Genomic DNA, 20,193 nt, shown 5'->3' with positions numbered 1-20,193 from the left:
AACTCAACTTGTAAAATTTTCATTTATTTGAACCCAACCCAACTCAAATAAGTTGATAACCCAACCCAAGAATTGGATTGATCGGTTTTTTCGGGTTTTTTTGAACACCCCTAACATACACATGCCAATTGAGTTAGGTTGTTCTTGGTTCATTAACTTTTTTTTTTAATTACTTTCTCAATTATATTTATCTAAATTTTTAGTAATTAACCGACAAAATATTACATCACATGATGCTTTTTTCTTTTTCTTTTTTTTTTCTTTTTTGCTGTATTAAAATGGAAATATCCTATGAAGCACAGACACAGATACGGCTACACGATATGAATACGGATACGGCGATTCGTCAATTTCTAAAAAACTAAGATACGAATACCTCTAAAGGTGCGTCATTTTTTATATATTTTTTTTAATATATATATTTCTAAAAAAACGAGGATACTGATACATTAAAAGATACATTTTTTTTCTTTAAAAAATCTAGAATATAAATAAATTTAGCATACAAGTTAATAACAATAGCACAAAATAGAATACAGACAATAGTTAATAAAATGCAATAGAAAAATGATTGATATTGCAAAGAAGAAGAAGATTAGAGGGAGAAGTATGAAGATAAATGAAGAACTTATTGATCAAATGGTTTATATTTCGGTAGACTTTGTAGAGACTCAAATGTGGAGATGAAGATGAGATGATTCTAGTAGAGGGTTTGGTCCGTTATTTTTCTTTTTTTTTTTTCTCCTTTTAATTGCCTAATTTTAGATTGAGAATGATTAAATGAGTTACTTGTTTTTTTCTTTAAAAAAAAACTAAATATAGAAATCGCGTGTCAAATACATATTTCACAGCTCGACTTTTTTCGCTGCTTTCGATCCCCATTCTTATTATTAGTAAGATAGGGCGCTTGAGCGCTCCTGCACGATACGGCTGAAAAGTCTGATCTTGCTTGCTCCTCTTTTTAAAGAAATAGCTTGAGTGAAAATCTGACCTGACGCAACGGCAGAAAAATATAGATAGATCTAAATATGTATCTATTTGAAAAATATCATAGGTGTTAAAGTAGTAAAAATAAAAGTAGAACTGTCGAATAACAACCGGAGATTCCACTTCCATCCAATCCCCTCCCTTCATCTTCGTCACAAACCACATGCCTATAATATTATTATTTCGCAACTAACGCCATCACCATCACCATCACCATCACCATCCCCATGCATTCTTTAAGCTTCTCTAATCTCCGGCCCCACACCCATGGCCGCTTACGTCGTATTACTGGGTTTGTCGTTCTCCTTCCTACAAATGCCAGGTACGAACCTTCAATTTCCTTTTCATCTGACCTCCGTGAGTGTGAGGAAGATAAGAGATAGAGAGCGATGGAGATGAACGGCGACCACCACTGGAACTTCCAAAGCAATGAACACCTCAACAAATCCTCCATATCAGTCCGTGGCACTCTTAATTTGATTTGTAGCCATCTCAATACTGATGATCCTCGCCCCATCGTTGCTTTTGGCCGTGCCGACCCTTCTGCTTACCCCAGCTTTCGGACTTCTCCATTAATCGTTGAATCCCTTGTTAGTGCGGTTCAATCCTATCAATTCAACTCTTATCCTTCCACGCACGGTGTTCTTTCCGCCAGGAGGTAATTTTAAGTGCTTTTCTTAATCTCATTCCTCTTTTTACTTACTACATGTTTGGGAGTGATTTTGTTATTATCCCCTGCGGTTTTCTTTTGCTGTTTTGTTTCTTTCAGATTCTATGTAATTTTTTTGTTAGAGCAAATTATAAGAGAATGAGATAAGAATGAAAACGATTAAACCGAACCCAACAAATTCACATCAGACAATTTTCTTCTAACTTAATTTGTAAGTAATTAATTTAGTTTTACTTTTAATTTATGTTAGTGGGGTTTAATTTAGGTAGAGCCTCCTAAATGGGAGGGGAGTGGTCTAATGGTTTAGTGGGAATAATGGAAGTGAATTTTAAGATTAGTGGTAGAAGTTAGTGCATTAGTGGTTTGTTTTAATTTTTCTTATAACTACTTGTAGTGTTTCTACTTCAATTAACATACTTCTACTTGATCCTCCGTGTAATTTCTTTTGTTTACTTTGTTGTTTTTCGTTAAAATTGTTTCCTCTATAGTGTTTAAAGTGTAAATTCATAGTTTTCAGCGGAAATCCTTGAAAAATGGATTGTTAACAAGTGAGACATTCAAATCTCAAACTCAAACACCCCCACTCCAAAATATTATGGAGAAAGTAAAAACCGGATTAACTTGTTTTCTTTGTTGAGATCTGAATCAGTCCACCTCACTTGAGTTGTTTCCATGGATATTTTGAGCTGCACTAGAGTTCAATTTCATTAACCACTTTTTTATTTCAAACCTTTACAATTCATCTTGAGTTTGTCACAAGTCAAGTGAAAAGTGCATCTAATACAAGTTGATCTTGTTACTAAATTGGATAGCATGTAAGGAAGCCCATGTGGCATGACTAAGGTAGCTTGGCCAGATTCTTCAACCACTTGGGCTGGTTTGCTTGCGGTCCTTTTATCAGTATCAATAAGGACAACAAAAATGCCTGAGTTTCATCTTAAACAAAGAACAGAGAAATAAAACACGTGCAAACATTTAAAAATGCCTTCTGTCAAAACCGTGAATAAGCTAAGCATCTTTATAATGCGCATGCCTTACAGAACATGCACTCATGGTTTGCTACTATGTTGCCCTAGTCTACTTGCCCATGTCGAGACACGAGAGGTGTATTTCATTAATGCTGCAGACAAAGCTCATATATCCACTATCCATGGTGACAAATCATTTTCAAAATTACTTACAAAATTCTATTAATCATTCTATCAATTTTAATAGATTGAAAAATGTTTTTATATTAGATGATATAATGTTAAATTTGTCATCACCCAAAGGAGGTTCTACGTTTAAACTTCGGTAATATTATTTTCTCCCCAATTAAAATTGATTTTGAGTGATTTAAGTATGTTCGGATGTGATATTAAATATAATCAAAGTGATTTTAACCATTTCAAGATCTCTCAAACATGTACGATGTATGTACATTCAACAACTCTATTAGTAGATTAGAATGGTTATCACTAAATTAGTCTCAAATTGACGTAATGATGGAAAGTTAGTGCTAGGACATTTTTAATTGATGTGAACTGTAAACATCAAGTTATTAGGTGCTGTTTATATTCAGAATGGAAGAGCATTATTTATGATAAGGCTTTTAACATGATATGTTTTTCTAGTACAGGGCCTTGGCAGAATATTTTTCCAACAGTCTTCCATACCAGTTATCCCCTGATGAAGTATTTCTCACTATTGGTTGCACACAAGCCATTGAAATCGTAATATCTGTGCTAGCCCGCCCTGGTGCCAACATCTTGCTTCCTAGACCGGCTTTCCCGCAGTACGAAAGTCGAGCAGCTTTTGGACGCCTTGAAGTTCGGAATTTTGATCTCATACCAGAGAAAGGTTGGGAGGTTGACCTTAACGCTGTGGAAGCTCTTGCAGATAACAATACTGTTGCTATAGTTATTATCAACCCTAACAACCCCTGCGGCAGTGTCTATACGTACCAGCATCTGAAAGAGGTAATTAAGCAATGTTGATTCGGGGATCTTTTCAATAATTTGTAGTTCCTTTGATCTTTTACCGATGTTCAATGTTTTTTCTTGTGGTTGTGGAATTTAGATTGCGGAAACTGCGAGGAAACTTGGGATTTTTGTGATATCTGATGAAGTTTATGCACATATGGCTTTTGGCAATAAGCCCTTTGTGCCAATGGGAGTGTTTGGATCCATTGCTCCAGTGCTAACCCTTGGATCTCTATCAAAGAAATGGTCTGTTCCAGGATGGAGATTGGGTTGGATTTTAATCACTGATCCAAATGGCATCCTGGAAAAACATGGGGTTTGTTCAAATTCCCTGTTCTTTTTACCATTTATCTTTATCTTTATCTTTGAGGATCTAATGATGTCTATGTTAATTAGCTTCTATGTTGAAGTAGAAATACTCTTGCAATTTAGAAGAGTTACTTCGATTCATTTGTTCGGATATCACACATCTTTTTCTTAGCAGATTATAGAGAACATTAAGAACTATCTGGACATTACACCCGATCCCCCAAGCTGCGTTCAGGTGCTGAAACGAGACCTTCTTACTATGGATGGACTATATTTTGAACCTTGGCATGATAACTGACAATCCTAGCACTCCAAGATTTTCGTTTTTCTTTTTAGGCCATTTGTTAACGATCTTGTTCCATGTTCTGATTTCTTTACCCTCACCGTTCAGGGTGCAATTCCACAAATTCTTGCAAAAACCAGCGATGAATTTGTTTCAGGTCTCCTTGATTTACTGAGAATAAATGCAGATATTTTGTATGAGAAGATCAATGAGATCCCTTGTTTGACTTGCCCAAACAAACCAGAAGGAGCAATGCTTGCAATGGTACCATCATTTAAGATCATACAAGAACAGGGTTATTTATGTTGAGGGTATATTTTCTTTGATGGTCAATATTTCATTTGAAACAGGTGAAGCTGAATCTAGAACAACTTGAAGGCATAAGTGATGATGTGGACTTCTGCAGCAAGCTGGTCAAGGAAGAATCTGTGCTCGTTCTCCCTGGTAATCAACATAAATAACATCAATAGTAACTTTATTTCAAATGGATTTAAGCTAGTTTAAGGAGTTTTTGTGGGGATGACCTAAAAAATGGTACCGAAACAAGAATTGACCTAGTGTCTCCAAATAAGTTTTTCTAACCTTTTGCATGTGTGGGCAAATATTTTTTTCTTACTTTTATTTATTTATTTTCACATTCTTGCCCTCTATTTTTCTCTTGCATACGACGAAAGTTTCACATTGACTAGATTAGGGAAAGATTTATAGTATATAAGTGAAGATAAGAAAAAATTATTACTTGTCTCTCAAGTTTTGAAGAATATGTTTTTGGTTTTTGAGTTTTCAAAATGTACCTTTTTAGTTCTCAAATTTTTAAAAGTAGGTTTTAAAAGTCCTTGAAGTCATTTTTATTAATATTTTAAATAATTATATAACATTTTAAATAAGAAAAATATTGCCAAAGAGAAGATAATTTTGTAAAATTATTTTGTTCATGCTTTTTGTCATTCATATTTTATTTTCTTATAGCTCCCTATTTTTGCTCTCGCAAAAAGTCCCACATTGGCTTAGATAAGAGTAAGATCCATAGTATATAAGTGAAGACAATTATCTCACATGATACACAACCTTTTGGGTGAAACAAAAAACAAAACAAAATCACAAAGATTTATATCCAAAATGAACAAATATCATACTATTGTAGAGATATGTAAAGGGTCCTCGTCTCTAACATTCTCACTGTGCATTACTTTTTTCTCTCGCTTTTGCTCCCTATCATAATTAGGAAAAAGAGCGATAGGGAGGGAGTGCAAGAATGAAAAAATACAAAAGAAAAAGTTTGCTGGTCACTATTAGAAAAACTTAAATGAAATATTGGTAATTAAAGACATGGAAATGAATGGGCGCAGGTGTTGCCGTTGGGATGAAGAATTGGCTGCGATTTAGCTTTGGAATGGAGCGTAGTTCCATTGAAGATGGTGTGGCAAGGTTGAAAGCCTTCTACCAAAGGCATGCAAAAGCCAACAACCATATACCCTCATCATAAGTTTAGGTTGCTGCTGATCGTTTATTATCTTCAATGCATTGACAACTTCTTGTTGATTATGACCTCTTTCAATCAATATAAAATAAATCAAACTACATCTTGTAAATTTGATATGATAGATGATGTGGCATCTTTGTTGGGAGGTTCTCTAAAACATTCTCATTGAGTCGTTTTGGTTGATTTTTATGATGAATATTGAGGTTTTGTTTTTCTCTAAGTCAAAAATGATTGAGTAGGATTGATTATTCTACCTTGTGGAATGTTCGCATTTTGAGCCAAGGAACTTATTCTTTGTCTCAAGAGTTTTGATTTTAAGGCAATTCGTGACTTGAAATCGAATCCATAGGATTTCTAATTTTAGTTCCCTAAGATTTTCAAAAGAAGATTTAATGTGTGAATTTTGAATCAGAATGCTATCGAAATCAAATTTTATGGACAAAAAGTATAATTTTCATTATTTAATTATTTTATTTCTAATATTATATTATCCATTATATAAAGTATCTTAATTTATTAGTATAATACTGAATAATTTGTAGGGGACATACAGTTGAAGAATGAGAAATTTGGTTTTTGAGAATGCCTTTTCGACTTCCTTTTTCTTTGTATTCAATCAATGCTTAGTATATACAGCCTATTACTCTTTATACACATAGCCCTACAATGTTGTTACATAATAAAACAAAAGAATAAAGAATATTACATTTGGCTTGTTTTGGTTGGTGGAGAGAAATCATTCTAACAAATTCTCAACCGAATGTGGTGACTCATTTCTATTTTTCTTCCACCTTCCCGATTTTCTTCCCTAACATCCCCCTTCAAACTGAAGGGTACTTCAAGGACCCCCAGTTTGGATCTCAGTGTGTAGAAGTGGGAGTTGTTGAGTGGTTTGGTGAGGCAATCAGCTAGTTGGTCTGCCGAAGGAACATAGCGGATGGTGATTTCGCCTTTTAGAACATGGTCCCAGACAAAGTGGATGTCAATTTCTACATGTGTCAATTTCTACATGTTTAGTTCGAGAGTGAAACACCGGGTTTGCAGCTAAGGCCCCTGTCTCTAGATTACCACACCATATGGTCGATCGAGTTCTTGATTTTAATCCCATCTCACTCAATAGTTGTTGAAGCCAGAGGACTTCGGATGTAGCATGAGCTAGTGCTCTGTACTCAGATTCTGTACTCGACCGTGCAACGACTGTTGGCTTCTTTGAGGACCATGATACAATGTTGTTCCCTACAAATGTGCAATAGGCAGCAACTGATTTTCTGTCATCGAGATTGGAGGCCCAATCAGCATCGGAGTAGGCAGAGACATGTAAGTTCGGGCTTGGTTGGAAGGAAATGTCATAGTGTTTTGTGCCGCTAATATAGCAAAGGACTCTCTTAGTTTCTTGCCAGTGTGCATCAATTGGAGTTTGAAGGAATTGACTCAGCTAGTTGACTGCATAGGTGATGTTCGGCCGTGTGTGAGTTAAGTACGGAAGGGTGTCGATGGTGTTGCGATATATGTAAGGATTAGAGATGGGTTGCCCATCGGTCTTCGATAGTTTTCTGCCTTGCACACTTGGTGAGAGCATTGGTTTCACGTCAGTCATCTGTAGCTTGTGCAGTAGGTCATCCACATACTTGGATTGATTTATCAGGAGACCAGATTCTAGATAATGAACTTGTATTCCCAAGAAATACCGAAGCTGTCCTAGATCCTTAAGTGCAAATTGAACATCAAGAGTTTCAATGAGTTGCTCTGTTAATTTAGAATTGTTATCTGTGATAATGACGTCGTCAACATAAACAAGTAGAAATATTATGGAGCCCATCGTTCGATAGGTAAACAGTGAGGTGTCCGATCGAGACTGATGAAATCCCCATTTTGTTAGGACAGAGCTGAGAGCAGTATTCCATGCTCGTGGTGCTTGTTTGAGGCCATAAATAGCCTTGTCAAGTTTGCAGACATGGTTCATGTATAAAGAGTTGACATATCCGAGTGGTTGGCACATATAGACATCCGCAACGAGTTTTTCATTTAAGAACGCATTGTTGAAGTCAAGTTTCCTGAGAGACCAGCTGTGTGACATAGCAACACTGATTACTACTCAGATCGTGGAAGACTTCACGACAGGGCTGAATGTCTCAAAGAAGTCTACTCCATGATGTTGATAAAAAGCCATTTGCAACTAGTCAGGCCTTATACCGCCGTATTGAGCCATCCATGTTTCTCTTGAGTCGAAATATCCACTTGTTTCCCACTATATTGTGTGATGGAGATGGGGGAACCAATGTCCAGGTCTTGTTCTTTATGAGAGCTGAGTATTCTTCATCCATAGCCTTCTTCCACTGAGGAGTTGCAAGTGCAGCTGTGATTCTTGTGGGCTCTGTTTGAGACTAATCAGTAGTTTTGCTTGTTATCCAGGCTTTGGGTTTAAATATGCCAGCTTTAGCTCTTGTTATCATGGGGTGAGTAGGAACTGGTAAGGGGCAGGAGGAGATGGCAGGCTTTGGCGAGGTGGTAAATGATGGATTATCAGTAGGATATGGTATAGGTAGTATAGTGGGGTTGTCATGTCGGACTGGGCTGGTTTGAGTCAGGGGCACCGATGAGTGATGAGTAGAACTCACCGACGGGGAGAGATTTGGACTATGATAGGATGCATAGCCTGGAGAGGATGTTTGGTTTGTGGCAGTTAGAGCGTGGTCGAGAGCAGATGGAGGTGTAGGATTTATTTGTGGGATTGACTGTGACTGAAGCAGGTTATTGAGTATGGTTTGAAGGCTTGGTACTAAGTACTCAGCTATGGTGGGGGCTATCTGGGCGATCGTGTTGGACGATGGAATTTCAACGATCATGGGGTTCTTCGTTGTGGTGATCGTTCTATACGATGGACTTTCACTGATTTGTCTAGGTGATGGACACTCAGCGATCGTTGTGTCTTTTGTCTGGGCAATCGTTCTATATGATGGAGACTGAGAGATCGTATTGTCTTTCGTCTAGGTGATCGTTCTAGACGATGGGAGCTAAACGATCGCGTTTTCTGTCGCCTGGGCGATCGTTCTAGACGATGGGAACTGAATGATCGTGTTGTCTGTCATCTGGGCGATCATTCTAAACGATGGTAGCTGAGCGATCGCGTTGTTTGTCGACTAGGCGATCGTTCTGAGCGATAATGACTCAACGATTGTTTTGTCTTTCTTCTGGCCAGTTGTCTGGGCGATCGTGCTAAATGATGGAAGTTTAGCGATCGTTTTGTCTATCATCTGGGCGATCGTGGTACACGATAGGGATGCAAAGAGGAAGTCATTCTCATTAAATTTCACATTTCTACTAGTGTATATTCAGCCCGATGGACTCAAGCATCTGTACCCCTTGTGGTGTGAGCTGGGACCAATGTACACACATTTCTCCGAGTGTAATTGGAATTTTTGACTGTGGTATGGCCTTAGATAGGGGAAGTAAGCACATCTGAATGTCCTGAGATTGAAAAAAATCAAGGTTAGAGCCAAACATTACACTGATGGGTGATTTACCTTGTAGTACTGTGGTAGGCATTCCATTTATTAGATAAACTGTTGTGAGAATGCCTCCCACCAAAAAGATAAAGGCATGGATGCTTGTGCAAGTAGCGTGAGGTCGGTTTCGACTATAAGTCGATGTTTGTACTCGGCTCTGCCATTTTGAACAGAGGTATATGGGCATGATTTTCTAATTAGGATGCCTTGTGACTCACAGAGACGATGAATTCTATCATACTCTTTACCATTATCTGACTGGAGCATTTTGATCCCTTATTTGAATTGAATTTGGATTAATTGTGTAAAGTGATTGAATGCTGACAGTGTCTCACTCTTCTATTTCATAGGGTATATCCACATATATCTAATGTGATCATCCAAGAACATTATGTAGTACCGGTATCCATCAGTAGATTCAATAGGTGTTGGTCCCCATATGTCTGTATGTATTAAGTCAAACTTGTTTGATGCTCGAGATTGAAAGTTTGGAAATGGTAGAGCACTTGCTTTTCCTAATTGACATGAATCACAAAATTCATTTTCTTCATTAGATTTGAAAGGTAAATTACATTCTCTAATGATATAATCTAGTGTCTTAGTCGACGAATGTTATAATCTTCTATGCCAGACAGCTCTTGACTCAACCAAATTTATCCTAATTCCTGATAGAACTAGGGCAGTCGGGTTGTTATTTTTGTACAGAGCATTCCTCCTTCTCTTAGCAGTGTCTTTCAGTACTTTAGTTCCTTGTAGGCGGTATAGTCCTTTGTCAAGCTCCTCTTTCAGCAGTGTTTTTCCCGTAGCCTTATCCTTGATGACATAACACTCAGTGTGAAATTCAACAATCACAGCATTGTCATGAGCTAACTTGGATTTGCTAATCAAATTCTTTGCAATATTAGGCACACATAAGACATCATTTAGTATAAACTCATTTCTTCAACATTCAACACATAGGACACTTGGATATGCTAATCAACATTCAGTGTGATAAATAAGATTGACCAGTGTGAGAGATATGCAATTTTTCACCATTACCTACAATGACCAGTTCATTACCTTCATACTCTGTTTGATTATTGATGTTGTTATAGTCGGGAGTTACATGATTTGTAGCTCCACTGTCGATGTACCAATTTGGATCAGCTATTGTCTCTAGTGTGGCCATGAAGGGATTGGAGGTCTGTGAGGATGTGAACACAGCTGTGGCATTATTACTGGGGCCAACCGACCCATGAATTCCTCTACCTTGTCCATTGTTCTGGGAGTACTCTTTGTCAAATCGATGATAGCATACTAAGGCTGAGTGACCATACTTCCCACAGACTTGACATGTTGGTTTATTTGAGTTGTTGTTTCATCCTCTTCATCGACCGCGGCCACCACCTTGTCCATTGAATGGATTATGGTTAGGACTGCTGCCTTTGGAGTTGTTGCCCTGTTGACGATTCCCATTGAATGAGGGATTAAATTGTGGCTTCCCTCCATTTGTGTGCTTGTTGAAAGCTATATTGACAGAAGGATGTTGGATGTCACAATCGCTCTTTCGAAAGCTTCTCTTAGCGATTGTGCGGCACTTGTTCCCGCTCACAAACAAGTCAGCCAACTCGAATACGGACTGCCGATGGCACACCGAGTGCCTCTCGCAACCTCCACCCCCGTTTTAGGGAAAACGGTTTTAGAAAACGGGTTTGGAGAAAAGGTTTTCGTAAGAAGTTGTGAGTGTGAATAAAGAAAGAAAGATTGTAGTAGGCTAGAAAGCAATAAGCAACAACAACAGCTTTATAGAGTACTACTCCGGGTATGGGGAAGTGATGATTAGTCTTATCCTCATATAGTGCATTCTGAACAAAAAGCCAACTGGCACCCTTGCATATGCAAAAGGGCGAGTGGTCACTTACAATGAAAATGTAAAAAAAGCAAGCTAACTAAGCTAATACAATACAAGATATGAAAGTATGCTATAAGGGGGTTGGATCAGGCATGCGGCCATGGGCAACAGGCCCTGGACAAGCATGACCGTGACATTGGGCAAAGGAGCTATGCACTTTGTCAAATCGATGATAGCATACCAGGGCTGAGTGACCATACTTCCCACAGACTTGACATGTTGGTCTATTTGAGTTGTTGTTTCGTCCTTTTCCTCGACCGCAGCCGCCACCTTGTCCATTGAATGGATTTATGGTTAGGACTGCTGCCTTTAGAGTTGTTGCCCTGTTGACGATTCCCATTGAATGAGGGATTAAATTGTGACTTCCCTCCATTTGTGTGCTTATTGAAATCTATATTGACAGAAGGATGTTGGGCAAAGGAGCTATGCATTTTGACAGAGTTTTGGTGTTCCAAGCATTTTTCATAAGAAAGAAGTTCGGATTGCATATCTAACCAAGAAATACCTTGTTTGCTTTGGATGCCCACGACTACTAGGTTGTATTCTTCATCAAGGCCAAGGAGAACTTGCGAGATCAGTGCTCTTGTCGACACAGAGCTACCTGTTTGCGCAAGGTTGTCGGAGTGCAACTTCATCAGCTTCAGATACTCACTCATTTCCTGACTGCATTTCCTTGTCTGTTGGAACACCTGCCTTAGGTAGTCTTTTTCAGCTCGGGATTGAACACCGAACAGCTCTTGGATGGCCTCTCACAGTTCTTTTGCATTCTAGTGCCCCATGAGTTGGACGGTTACATCTAGAGCCATCGAGTTGTACAGTCATCCTAGCAGGAGTTGATCGACGGCCAGCCATGCTTCATATTGAGGATTCAAACATCGTTCAACTAACGAGCTTACTCTGTCATCGCTTATCGTTTGGGAGCTGGAAGTTGCTTCAGAGGTGGTCTGGACAAACATCGGTGGGCAAGGGATTTGTCCTGAGAGGTTTCATTCGAGCTTGTAGCTTCGCAAGATGGGTAGTGCGAGCGTCTTCCACAACATGAAGTTGTCGCGTTCTACCTTCGTGGTGGTGAGCTGATTTAGAGGTGGAGTGTTGAACTTCACTGGTTCGGCGGTGGAGGAGCTTCCGGCGAGTGTGGCGTTGGCCATGGTGGCTCTGATACCAAGTTGAAGAATGAGAAATTTGGTTTTTGAGAATGCCTTTTTGACTTCCTTTTTCTTTGTATTCAATCAATGCTTAGTATATACAACCTATTCCTCTTTGTACATATAGCCCTACAATGTGGTTACATAATAAAACAAAAGAATAAAGAATATTACACTTGGCTTGTTTTGGTTGGTGGAGAGAAATCATTCTAACAAATTTTTAACAGAATGTGGTGACTCATTTCTATTTTTCTTCCACCTTCCCTTTGCCTTTTTCATTTTTATTTTCTTCCCTAACACATACAAAAGGATCATGTTCAAGAAATAACTTGAGGAGTCTAAGGTTGAGTGATTATCTTGATATTAATATTGAACGATCTACTTTATAGTAATTTATAAATGATTTGATCCAAATTATTCATATTAAAACATATGAGTTAAGAGTATCATGTACAATGATGAGTTTATATAAGATTGTACTACAAAATATTTATCCCTTCATAAATTCACTAATTGAAGAAATAAATATTTCACTTGATTAACATATGTGACTCATTCTCTATTTTGAATGAGTTATAAATTTCTAGGCATTTTTTTTAACTTGTATGAATAGGAGTGACTTTGTAGTCGACTAAGAATATAATTATGAATATCTCGTAAATGATAATTTTGTATGTAATAATTATATTTATGGACATAATAATACCTTGTCCAGTGAGTGTATAAGAGTGTAACTTTAATTCATTAGTGAAGTGATTTATGAGTTATTGGATGAATTGTTCATTCCTATGAATGTAGTCTCTTAAAGTCGTGTCCAAATTCTTATAACCTTTGTTTTCTTTGTACTAAAAAAGAAAGAGGGAGAGGGGGGAAAAAGGTAAAAGAAAGGCACCGTTTAAAATAATTTTCAATTATCTATAATGTTACCGTTGGCATGGACCCACGATTTCTCCCACTATCAAAATTTGAAAAAGAAGACAAACGTTAAACGGTGTCGTAAAAGGAACTATTCTCCCTCCCAACGGCTCGATGGGAATGGGCTTCAGTGGAAGGGCACTACCAAAATTCCTCCTTCAAATTCAAATTCAAAATCAAAATCAAAACATTTTCATAATCCGAAACTCGCGATCGCTGTGTTGCGATTCAGAAGCGAAAATCTTCCACTAAACCAATCTCCTCCATGGATTTCACTCCTCCATCTCACCGATCCGAGCCTCGATCTCGCACAAAGTCAGCCTCACGTCTTGCCGTTGAAGCCGACCAAATACCCCATTTCTCAGTCGACGCCATTTCTTCCCCGCGAAAGAAAACCCCTTCACCTTCCATTCAGGAGCACTTGCCTCTGTCCCCTTCCACTCTCAGAAAATCCAGGTCCCGTCTCGTGGATCGGTTCGAAATGCACGACGAGGTTGTGGAGCCCGCCGCAGCACGGAGAAGGTGTAAAAACCGCGGCCCCCAATTGGGTCTTCTGGGCTGTGCTTCTCCGAGGAGTATTAGAAGGTCGAGAAGACGATCGGAGGTGGAGATTAGAGAAGAGAGAGATTTTTGTTTAGCGGAAGAGTTTGTGAAGGCTAGAAGGAGAAAACAGAGCGGGAGGTCGAAGAAGGAGAAGCTGAGTTTGGTTCCAGTTTCGACAACACCTTCGAGTTCAACAACTCCAAGTAAATCTAAGATTTCTCTGTTCTTTTCTATTTGATGTTCTTGATTGAGTTGCTTTCTCTCTGTTCTGATGGGGCTTGTATGTGTATTATAGAACTTGATAATGATGAGAATGGTAGTTTGGATCGAATTGGGCAGCTGATAACGGATCTGATCATGTGGAAAGATGCAGCGAAGTCAAGCCTTTGGTTTGGACTTGGCTCTTTATTTTTCTTATCCACTTGCTTCACTAGAGGAGTTAGCTTTAGGTATGGTTCTCTAACTTGAGTAATCGTTAACCATTATAGCTTTTGTGAGCGTTTGATCATGTAATAACTGTTCTAATATTGATAATTACAGCATTTTCTCAGCAATTTCCCAGCTTGGACTTCTGTTTCTGGGTCTTGCATTTGTCTCCAATTCAATATGTCAAAGGTACAGTTCCTAATCAATCTTTCTTGGAATTACTTGAATCTGTTATCTCACACTCCGAACAATGAAGTTTGGGATTTCGCCGACCGGCTAGTAAGTCGCATTCCAAGGGCAACACACTATATAAACTCTTTAACCCTAGAAACGCCCATTTGAATCCATAATTGAATATTTTCTCTCGAATAACCTATGAACGTAGCTAATACATTATTAATGAATCATGTAAATCTACATGTTCTCTATTATATACGTTTTCTATTTATCTTTGATTTTCCATTTCTTATAACAATCTTGAATCATATCAAAACCCCACCAATCCTTCTTTCTTTAGTTAAGATAAAATTTGAAATTGTAGGAACAATGTCGAAAAGAAACATAAAGACTTCAAGCTTAAAGAAGATGACATACTACGCATTGTGAAACTGGTTCTTCCAGCCGCAAACTTCACCATTTCGAAGATAAGGGATCTTTTCAGTGGAGAGGCAGAGATGACCCTGAAAGTAACCTCAAAACCCAACATCTATGATCAATTCAACAATGTCAATTAGCCGATCATTTTAACTTCTGTGGTTGGATGTTTAATGAATACAAGTCTTTCTGGTTTTCAGGTAGCTCCATTCCTCATTTTAGGAGCTGAGTATGGACATCTTATTACTCTTAGAAGACTCTGTGCAATTGGTATAATACAATAACAAAAATTCATTTCAAAACTTGCATAAAAATCTCCCATTGATTTGTGACCATTTACTTTAATCTCCATTTACTTTCAGGGTTCTTTACCAGTTTCTCTGTGCCAAAGCTCTATTCATGTTACCAAATTCAGATAAACAGCAAAGGTAAATAGAAATTCTAGGAAACACCCACTTAAAATAGCTGCTTCTACATTTGTATATACAATGTGATCCTGAAGAAGAGATGATGATGGGGTTTTAAATTTTTACAGTGGATGTTGTGAAACAATGGATGTTTGAAGCATGGGAAGCTTGCTCACATAAGAAGGTTGTGGTAGGATCAGCAGCCACAGTGTTTTGGAACTTTTCTTCTCTAAAAGCCAGAATTTTCACAGGTAAGAATCCTATAAGATGTTGTCAATATCTTCATTCAAGTAAATGATGATTATTTTGTTTGTTACAGCTTTCATAGCTCTAGTCATAGTTCGATATTGCCGACAGTTTATAGTGTCGTCGAAACTGGAAGTTGTAGAAGTGCAAGAGGACGAGAACCAGGCATTGGTTGTGATAGAAGGAAAGGAGGAGAAAGAGGAGCAGAGGCAAGCCCTGGTGGTGGCGGAACCCCATTGCCAGCCTTGATTTGGCTTTGCTGCTCGCTGTACTGTGATAATAGCAAGAATATCAATTTCAGTGCCACACTATAGTGTTTATAAAAACAAATGGCCGTGTTGTGTTATGTTAGAGCTTTTTTACTTCCCAAATTCATTGATTCTAAGATATCAAACATCTTTCTGCTCAGAATCTGCATTTGCCTCTACTCTGAAGTCTGATGAAAGGGGGGAAAGGTTCCATCTCAAATTACGAATTGCCTTTAGAACTATCTTCTCGAGAGATTTTGAAATTGTTAAAATTATTTTTATCATGTCCACAATGATTTTAATTATGTCTATTGATTACTCAAAATTAATTTAATTTTTAATTTTATACTTTTAAATGGAATCACTTACTAAAGTTTATGATTTAAATGGATACCATTATTAGTTTAGGGTTTGGGGTTTGGGGTGATTTTAAAAGTGGTAAAATGGGTCAACTTATTTACATATATAATAAAGCCCAAAAAGAAGTCCAAAAAGAATTATAAAAATGGCAAAAACTCCTTCAGCCCAAATGAAAAGTCTAAGGATTTGTTTGATAATATTCTTATTTCCTGTTTCTGTTTATCAGTTTCTAAGAAACCGATTTGTTTGATAACCATTCTTGTTTCTTATCCTTAAAATTTGAGAAATGTTCCTAAAAATGGGATCAAAATTGAGAACTACTATTTCGTTTCTATTTTATTTAATGTTGTTTTTAAAATATATCAAGGTTCAGACTTAGTGTGAGGAATGATAATGGGGTCAAATCTAAGGGGAGACTTTTTTATTTTATTTTTCTTTCTTTGTTATATATTTCATTTTTCTCCCTATATATATATATATATATATATTTCTTTTATAATTATTTCTTTTTTTATTTGTACTTATTTTCTTTATTATTTCTTTTACATCTATATGTTAATTTAATTTTGAATTTTGAATTTTCAAATATTTAGATTTAGATGTTTATTTTAATTTTCAAATTTGAAATTTTTAATGGAATTGTTTTCAAATATAGGAGAATGAACTAAAATAGTTTCAAACAGCTAAAATTTAATTTTGAATTTTAAAATATTTAAATTTATATTTTATTTTGATTTTCAAATTTCAAATTTTCAATAGGGTTTTCAAATATAAGAAAATAAACCAAAATATTTACAAAGATAGCAAAATTTCACTGTTTATTTGCGATAGACACAAATAATAATGTGACATTTTGCTATTGTTTGTAAATATTTTCATTGGGTTTAAAATAATTTTTTGTTTCAATATGTATATATAAATATTTTTAAATTTTAAATTTTAAATTTTGCAGTATGAATTTATATATATATGTATATTTTTTTAAAATTTACTTTTTTTTTTCTTTTTCTTACCTATGAAACCATTTATAATTTTATAATACATAAATTTTGTTTACTAAGATATTCATTCTGGTTCATTTTAATATTTTTACAACTACAACATTTACATAATAATATAATTGAGTTAGATTTGAGTCTATATCATTTAAAATTTAAAACAAATAACTTGAGTAAATCAAATTTTAGCAACATATGAATGATAGAAACAATTGTATTATTATTATTAATTTCACATTGGGATTTATGGATATTTGATCATTTAAATAATTTATAATTATTTTTTATATTTTTATGCATGTTATATATTTTTATTTTATATAATTAAATTATATTTAAACTATAAAATATGAAAAAAAAAATGTAAAAAAATATAAAAAACGAGAAACAAAATACTTATCAAATAAATTTTTGATCTTGTTTCTTCTTTTTAAGAAATATGAAATATGAATAGTTACTAAATATATTTATATTTCTTGGTTTAAAAAAAGAGAAGAAGAAACAATCTCAACGGAAGCATTATCAAACCCGTCTTAAAATACCCAATCCCAGGCTCCACGTCAAGCGACTCGCACGCTCCGACCCACACTCAAATCGCAATCCGCGTGACCTTCTCCTTCTCCTTCTCCTTCTTCTCCATGTGCTCGGTCTCCTCCTCATTCTTCTTCTGCGGCCGACCCGAAAGAAACATGCGCTGGATTCTTCTTCTTCTGTGATAATTTTGGGTTCATCAATTGGTTTTGGTTGAGATTGTAATTGTGATTGTGGGTTTTCAATTGGAATTGAGGGAGTGTTCTTTGCATTCCAGAGATGAGGCTCTTCTCGGATCACACAATCTACAGAGGAAGGAAAATAAATACGCAAATCACTGTAGCACTTATAGCATAAGTGGTATGGTTGAATTCCACTTTCTTCTAAACAATATTCATAAGCTTGATGAAAAGTGCAAGCCCAATTGAGAAATATAAAGGAAATGATTAAAAAGAAAAAAAAAAAAAAAAAAAAAAAAAAAAACTCTCTTCTCGTTTAGTCGTTCAGTTGTCTCTCTGCCCTAAACCTCCAAATCGTGAAACGGGTGAGTAAAGACACTGATAGCTATCATGATAGGCACTCTATCAGTGTCTATCTGATTAGATCAATGTCTATCATGCTGAATTTCTATCCCACATTTCTTTCCTTTTTAATTTCTTCGCCAAGTTTAGACAATGATAGACCATTTCGAGAGAACAGCCTAACTTTCACAAGGTAGAGGAAAAAAACAAAAGGCCGTTTTATGTCGACGATCCAGATATCTTTAGAAGAACGAAGATGATTTTGTCGCTCCACCAAGAAGACGGAGGAGGAAAATCATGCACGGAGCCCAATCGAAGAAGCAATAGAAGAAGAAATCAGAATAGTTGTATAGAGGGCCCTTTATCGAGGCCAAAATGAAGAATGAGTACTTTTTTAAAATCTAACGATTTTTCGCCTTCTTCCGTTTTTTCCTGACTTCGGTTTTTTCCTTTCTTCGTTTTTTTCATCATAGAGCATCAACCATCCTCCATCCAACATTGTGCATCTAGCTTCGAGTGAACTTCTGAATCAAATATAGAACGTAAAATATAGAGCATCGAACATTGAGCATCAAGTAGCAAGTTTATAATATAGAAAATAAATAGTTTCAAGTATTATGCATCCGACATTGAGCATTGAGTGACATTCTTAGCCTTGCAAGTGTACAAGTAGTTTCAAGGGTCGAATTGGTAGATTCACAACGTGATGATGCAAGTAGAAGACCATTTCTCATTCAATTTCAAAAACCATTATTCATTCGACTTCTTCAGAAAAAAAAAATCATACTAATAAAAAAAACTTTAAAAAATCGTAAGTAGAAGAAGTCGTTGAAAGCAACCTTTTCAAGGGTATTTTCAGAATTTTTTTTAAATATCAAAACACCTATACCATATTTAAAAAATCGTAAAAATATTTTATTACAATTTGAAATTTTTTTAGCAAAATTGCTATTTTAAAATAATTATCTTTAGGACTTTAATTAATACAACTTTTAAAGTGGAATATCAATTGATATTTGACCAATAAAGTTTTTATTTTAGTCTCTCAACCTCGAGTGTGGAGACATGACTTGTTTATTTATTATGATCTAACTTGTGCAATTTCGAATTGTTTAGATTTTCTTACAAAAAATTTAAAAAATTCTAACTTTTCCTTGTTGCTGTTTGAACCCATTTGAACCTCATCTTTTCTCAATTTCTATAGAATGATGTGCATATGTCTATGATATCGCCTCCATGTTAAGAACTATTATATCCATGGATGTAAATTGCTATAAAATAATTCATGTGATATTTTCTTTACTCAATTTTTTAATATTAAGGACTAGATTTGCATCCTATGTTGTCACTTGAAAAATGATTATTATATATATATTCCTGCAAAATTAATATTCCATAAATATATTGTTGTCATTAGTATTCTTATTCATATTGGATAAAATAAATGACATTTTCTATGTTTTACTAGCATTTTTAAAACATGTTAAAGATATCAATTGATATTTAATATCGATAGAAACCTTTTGATTTATAGATATATCAACAAATATTCGACATATCGACAGATATTTTCATCGTTGAGTATAGGTCATAATCCAAAATAATTGAAAGAATGGAGATTCAAGTTCTCATTTTCAATATTTGTTCTACTAAAAATTGAATTGGGTCAATTTGGTCATTTCTTGGAATAATTTGAAAGGTTGACATGAAAAATTAGGTCAAAATTTTATTTGATTTGGTTTTTCAAGTTAAGATTTTGTAATTGTAACCTTTTCATTTTTCTTTAATATCATTTTTTCTTCCTCACTCTCAACTCTGGTTCCATTTCCCTCTTCTTTCTTCTTCCTCGGCTTCTTTTTCTAAATCCATTCCATGTATTACGATTCCAATGACAGCAACACCTCATATCTACTAATCCCTATCGATCCTAGTACTTTGTTCCAAAAAATGATGGCAACACATCTTTTCAAATATCCCACCTCCGACAACTCACAACTAATGGTAACAAAGAACAAAGTTGTTTCCTCTTCTTCCAACAATGCATGACAGCCGATAACAACTTGTAGAGTTTTTTCAAACATCAAATGAATTAAGTATAGAGAGCAAGAGTGAGATGATAAAGCAAGATAAGAAAATAAAAAATAAAGAAATACGAAAAAAAATGCT

At 35.9% G+C, this 20,193-nt stretch overlaps 2 protein-coding genes across 2 annotated transcripts; both read left to right on the top strand.

The window, feature by feature from the left end:
- The first annotated feature begins 1,100 nt into the window (after window positions 1–1,100).
- Window positions 1,101–5,850, top strand: LOC120089352 (tyrosine aminotransferase-like). The gene is made up of 7 exons (XM_039046791.2): window positions 1,101–1,645; window positions 3,276–3,615; window positions 3,716–3,934; window positions 4,103–4,162; window positions 4,319–4,474; window positions 4,561–4,654; window positions 5,560–5,850. Exons 1-7 carry the CDS (start codon window positions 1,377–1,379, stop codon window positions 5,694–5,696), a joined length of 1,275 nt encoding a protein of 424 aa, XP_038902719.1. The 5' UTR covers window positions 1,101–1,376; the 3' UTR covers window positions 5,697–5,850.
- A 7,419-nt stretch (window positions 5,851–13,269) lies between these two features.
- On the top strand, window positions 13,270–15,780 carry LOC120087986 (reticulon-like protein B17). The gene is made up of 8 exons (XM_039045008.2): window positions 13,270–13,899; window positions 13,992–14,145; window positions 14,237–14,311; window positions 14,664–14,808; window positions 14,917–14,986; window positions 15,079–15,144; window positions 15,252–15,374; window positions 15,443–15,780. Exons 1-8 carry the CDS (start codon window positions 13,419–13,421, stop codon window positions 15,616–15,618), a joined length of 1,290 nt encoding a protein of 429 aa, XP_038900936.1. The 5' UTR covers window positions 13,270–13,418; the 3' UTR covers window positions 15,619–15,780.
- The last annotated feature ends 4,413 nt before the right edge of the window (window positions 15,781–20,193 follow it).

Source organism: Benincasa hispida, chromosome 10, assembly GCF_027475165.1.
Source record: "Benincasa hispida cultivar pf3 chromosome 10, pf3_genome.v1.1, whole genome shotgun sequence".
NCBI lineage: Eukaryota > Viridiplantae > Streptophyta > Magnoliopsida > Cucurbitales > Cucurbitaceae > Benincasa > Benincasa hispida.
Note: the sequence above shows the minus strand (reverse complement) of the source record. Positions and strands in the feature narration are given on the sequence as shown.

What these genes read in the sequence shown, in the direction of transcription:
- LOC120089352 (XM_039046791.2), top strand. Translation starts at nt 1,377, where the DNA reads ATGGAGATGAACGGCGACCACCACTGGAACTTCCAAAGCAATGAACAC. An exon ending in AAGGAGCAATGCTTGCAATG is followed by an intron (nt 4,475 to 4,560) that starts GTACCATCATTT and finishes CATTTGAAACAG; the next exon opens with GTGAAGCTGAATCTAGAACA. An exon ending in ATCTGTGCTCGTTCTCCCTG is followed by an intron (nt 4,655 to 5,559) that starts GTAATCAACATA and finishes GAATGGGCGCAG; the next exon opens with GTGTTGCCGTTGGGATGAAG.
- LOC120087986 (XM_039045008.2), top strand. Translation starts at nt 13,419, where the DNA reads ATGGATTTCACTCCTCCATCTCACCGATCCGAGCCTCGATCTCGCACA. An exon ending in ACTAGAGGAGTTAGCTTTAG is followed by an intron (nt 14,146 to 14,236) that starts GTATGGTTCTCT and finishes TGATAATTACAG; the next exon opens with CATTTTCTCAGCAATTTCCC. An exon ending in TAGAAGACTCTGTGCAATTG is followed by an intron (nt 14,987 to 15,078) that starts GTATAATACAAT and finishes ATTTACTTTCAG; the next exon opens with GGTTCTTTACCAGTTTCTCT.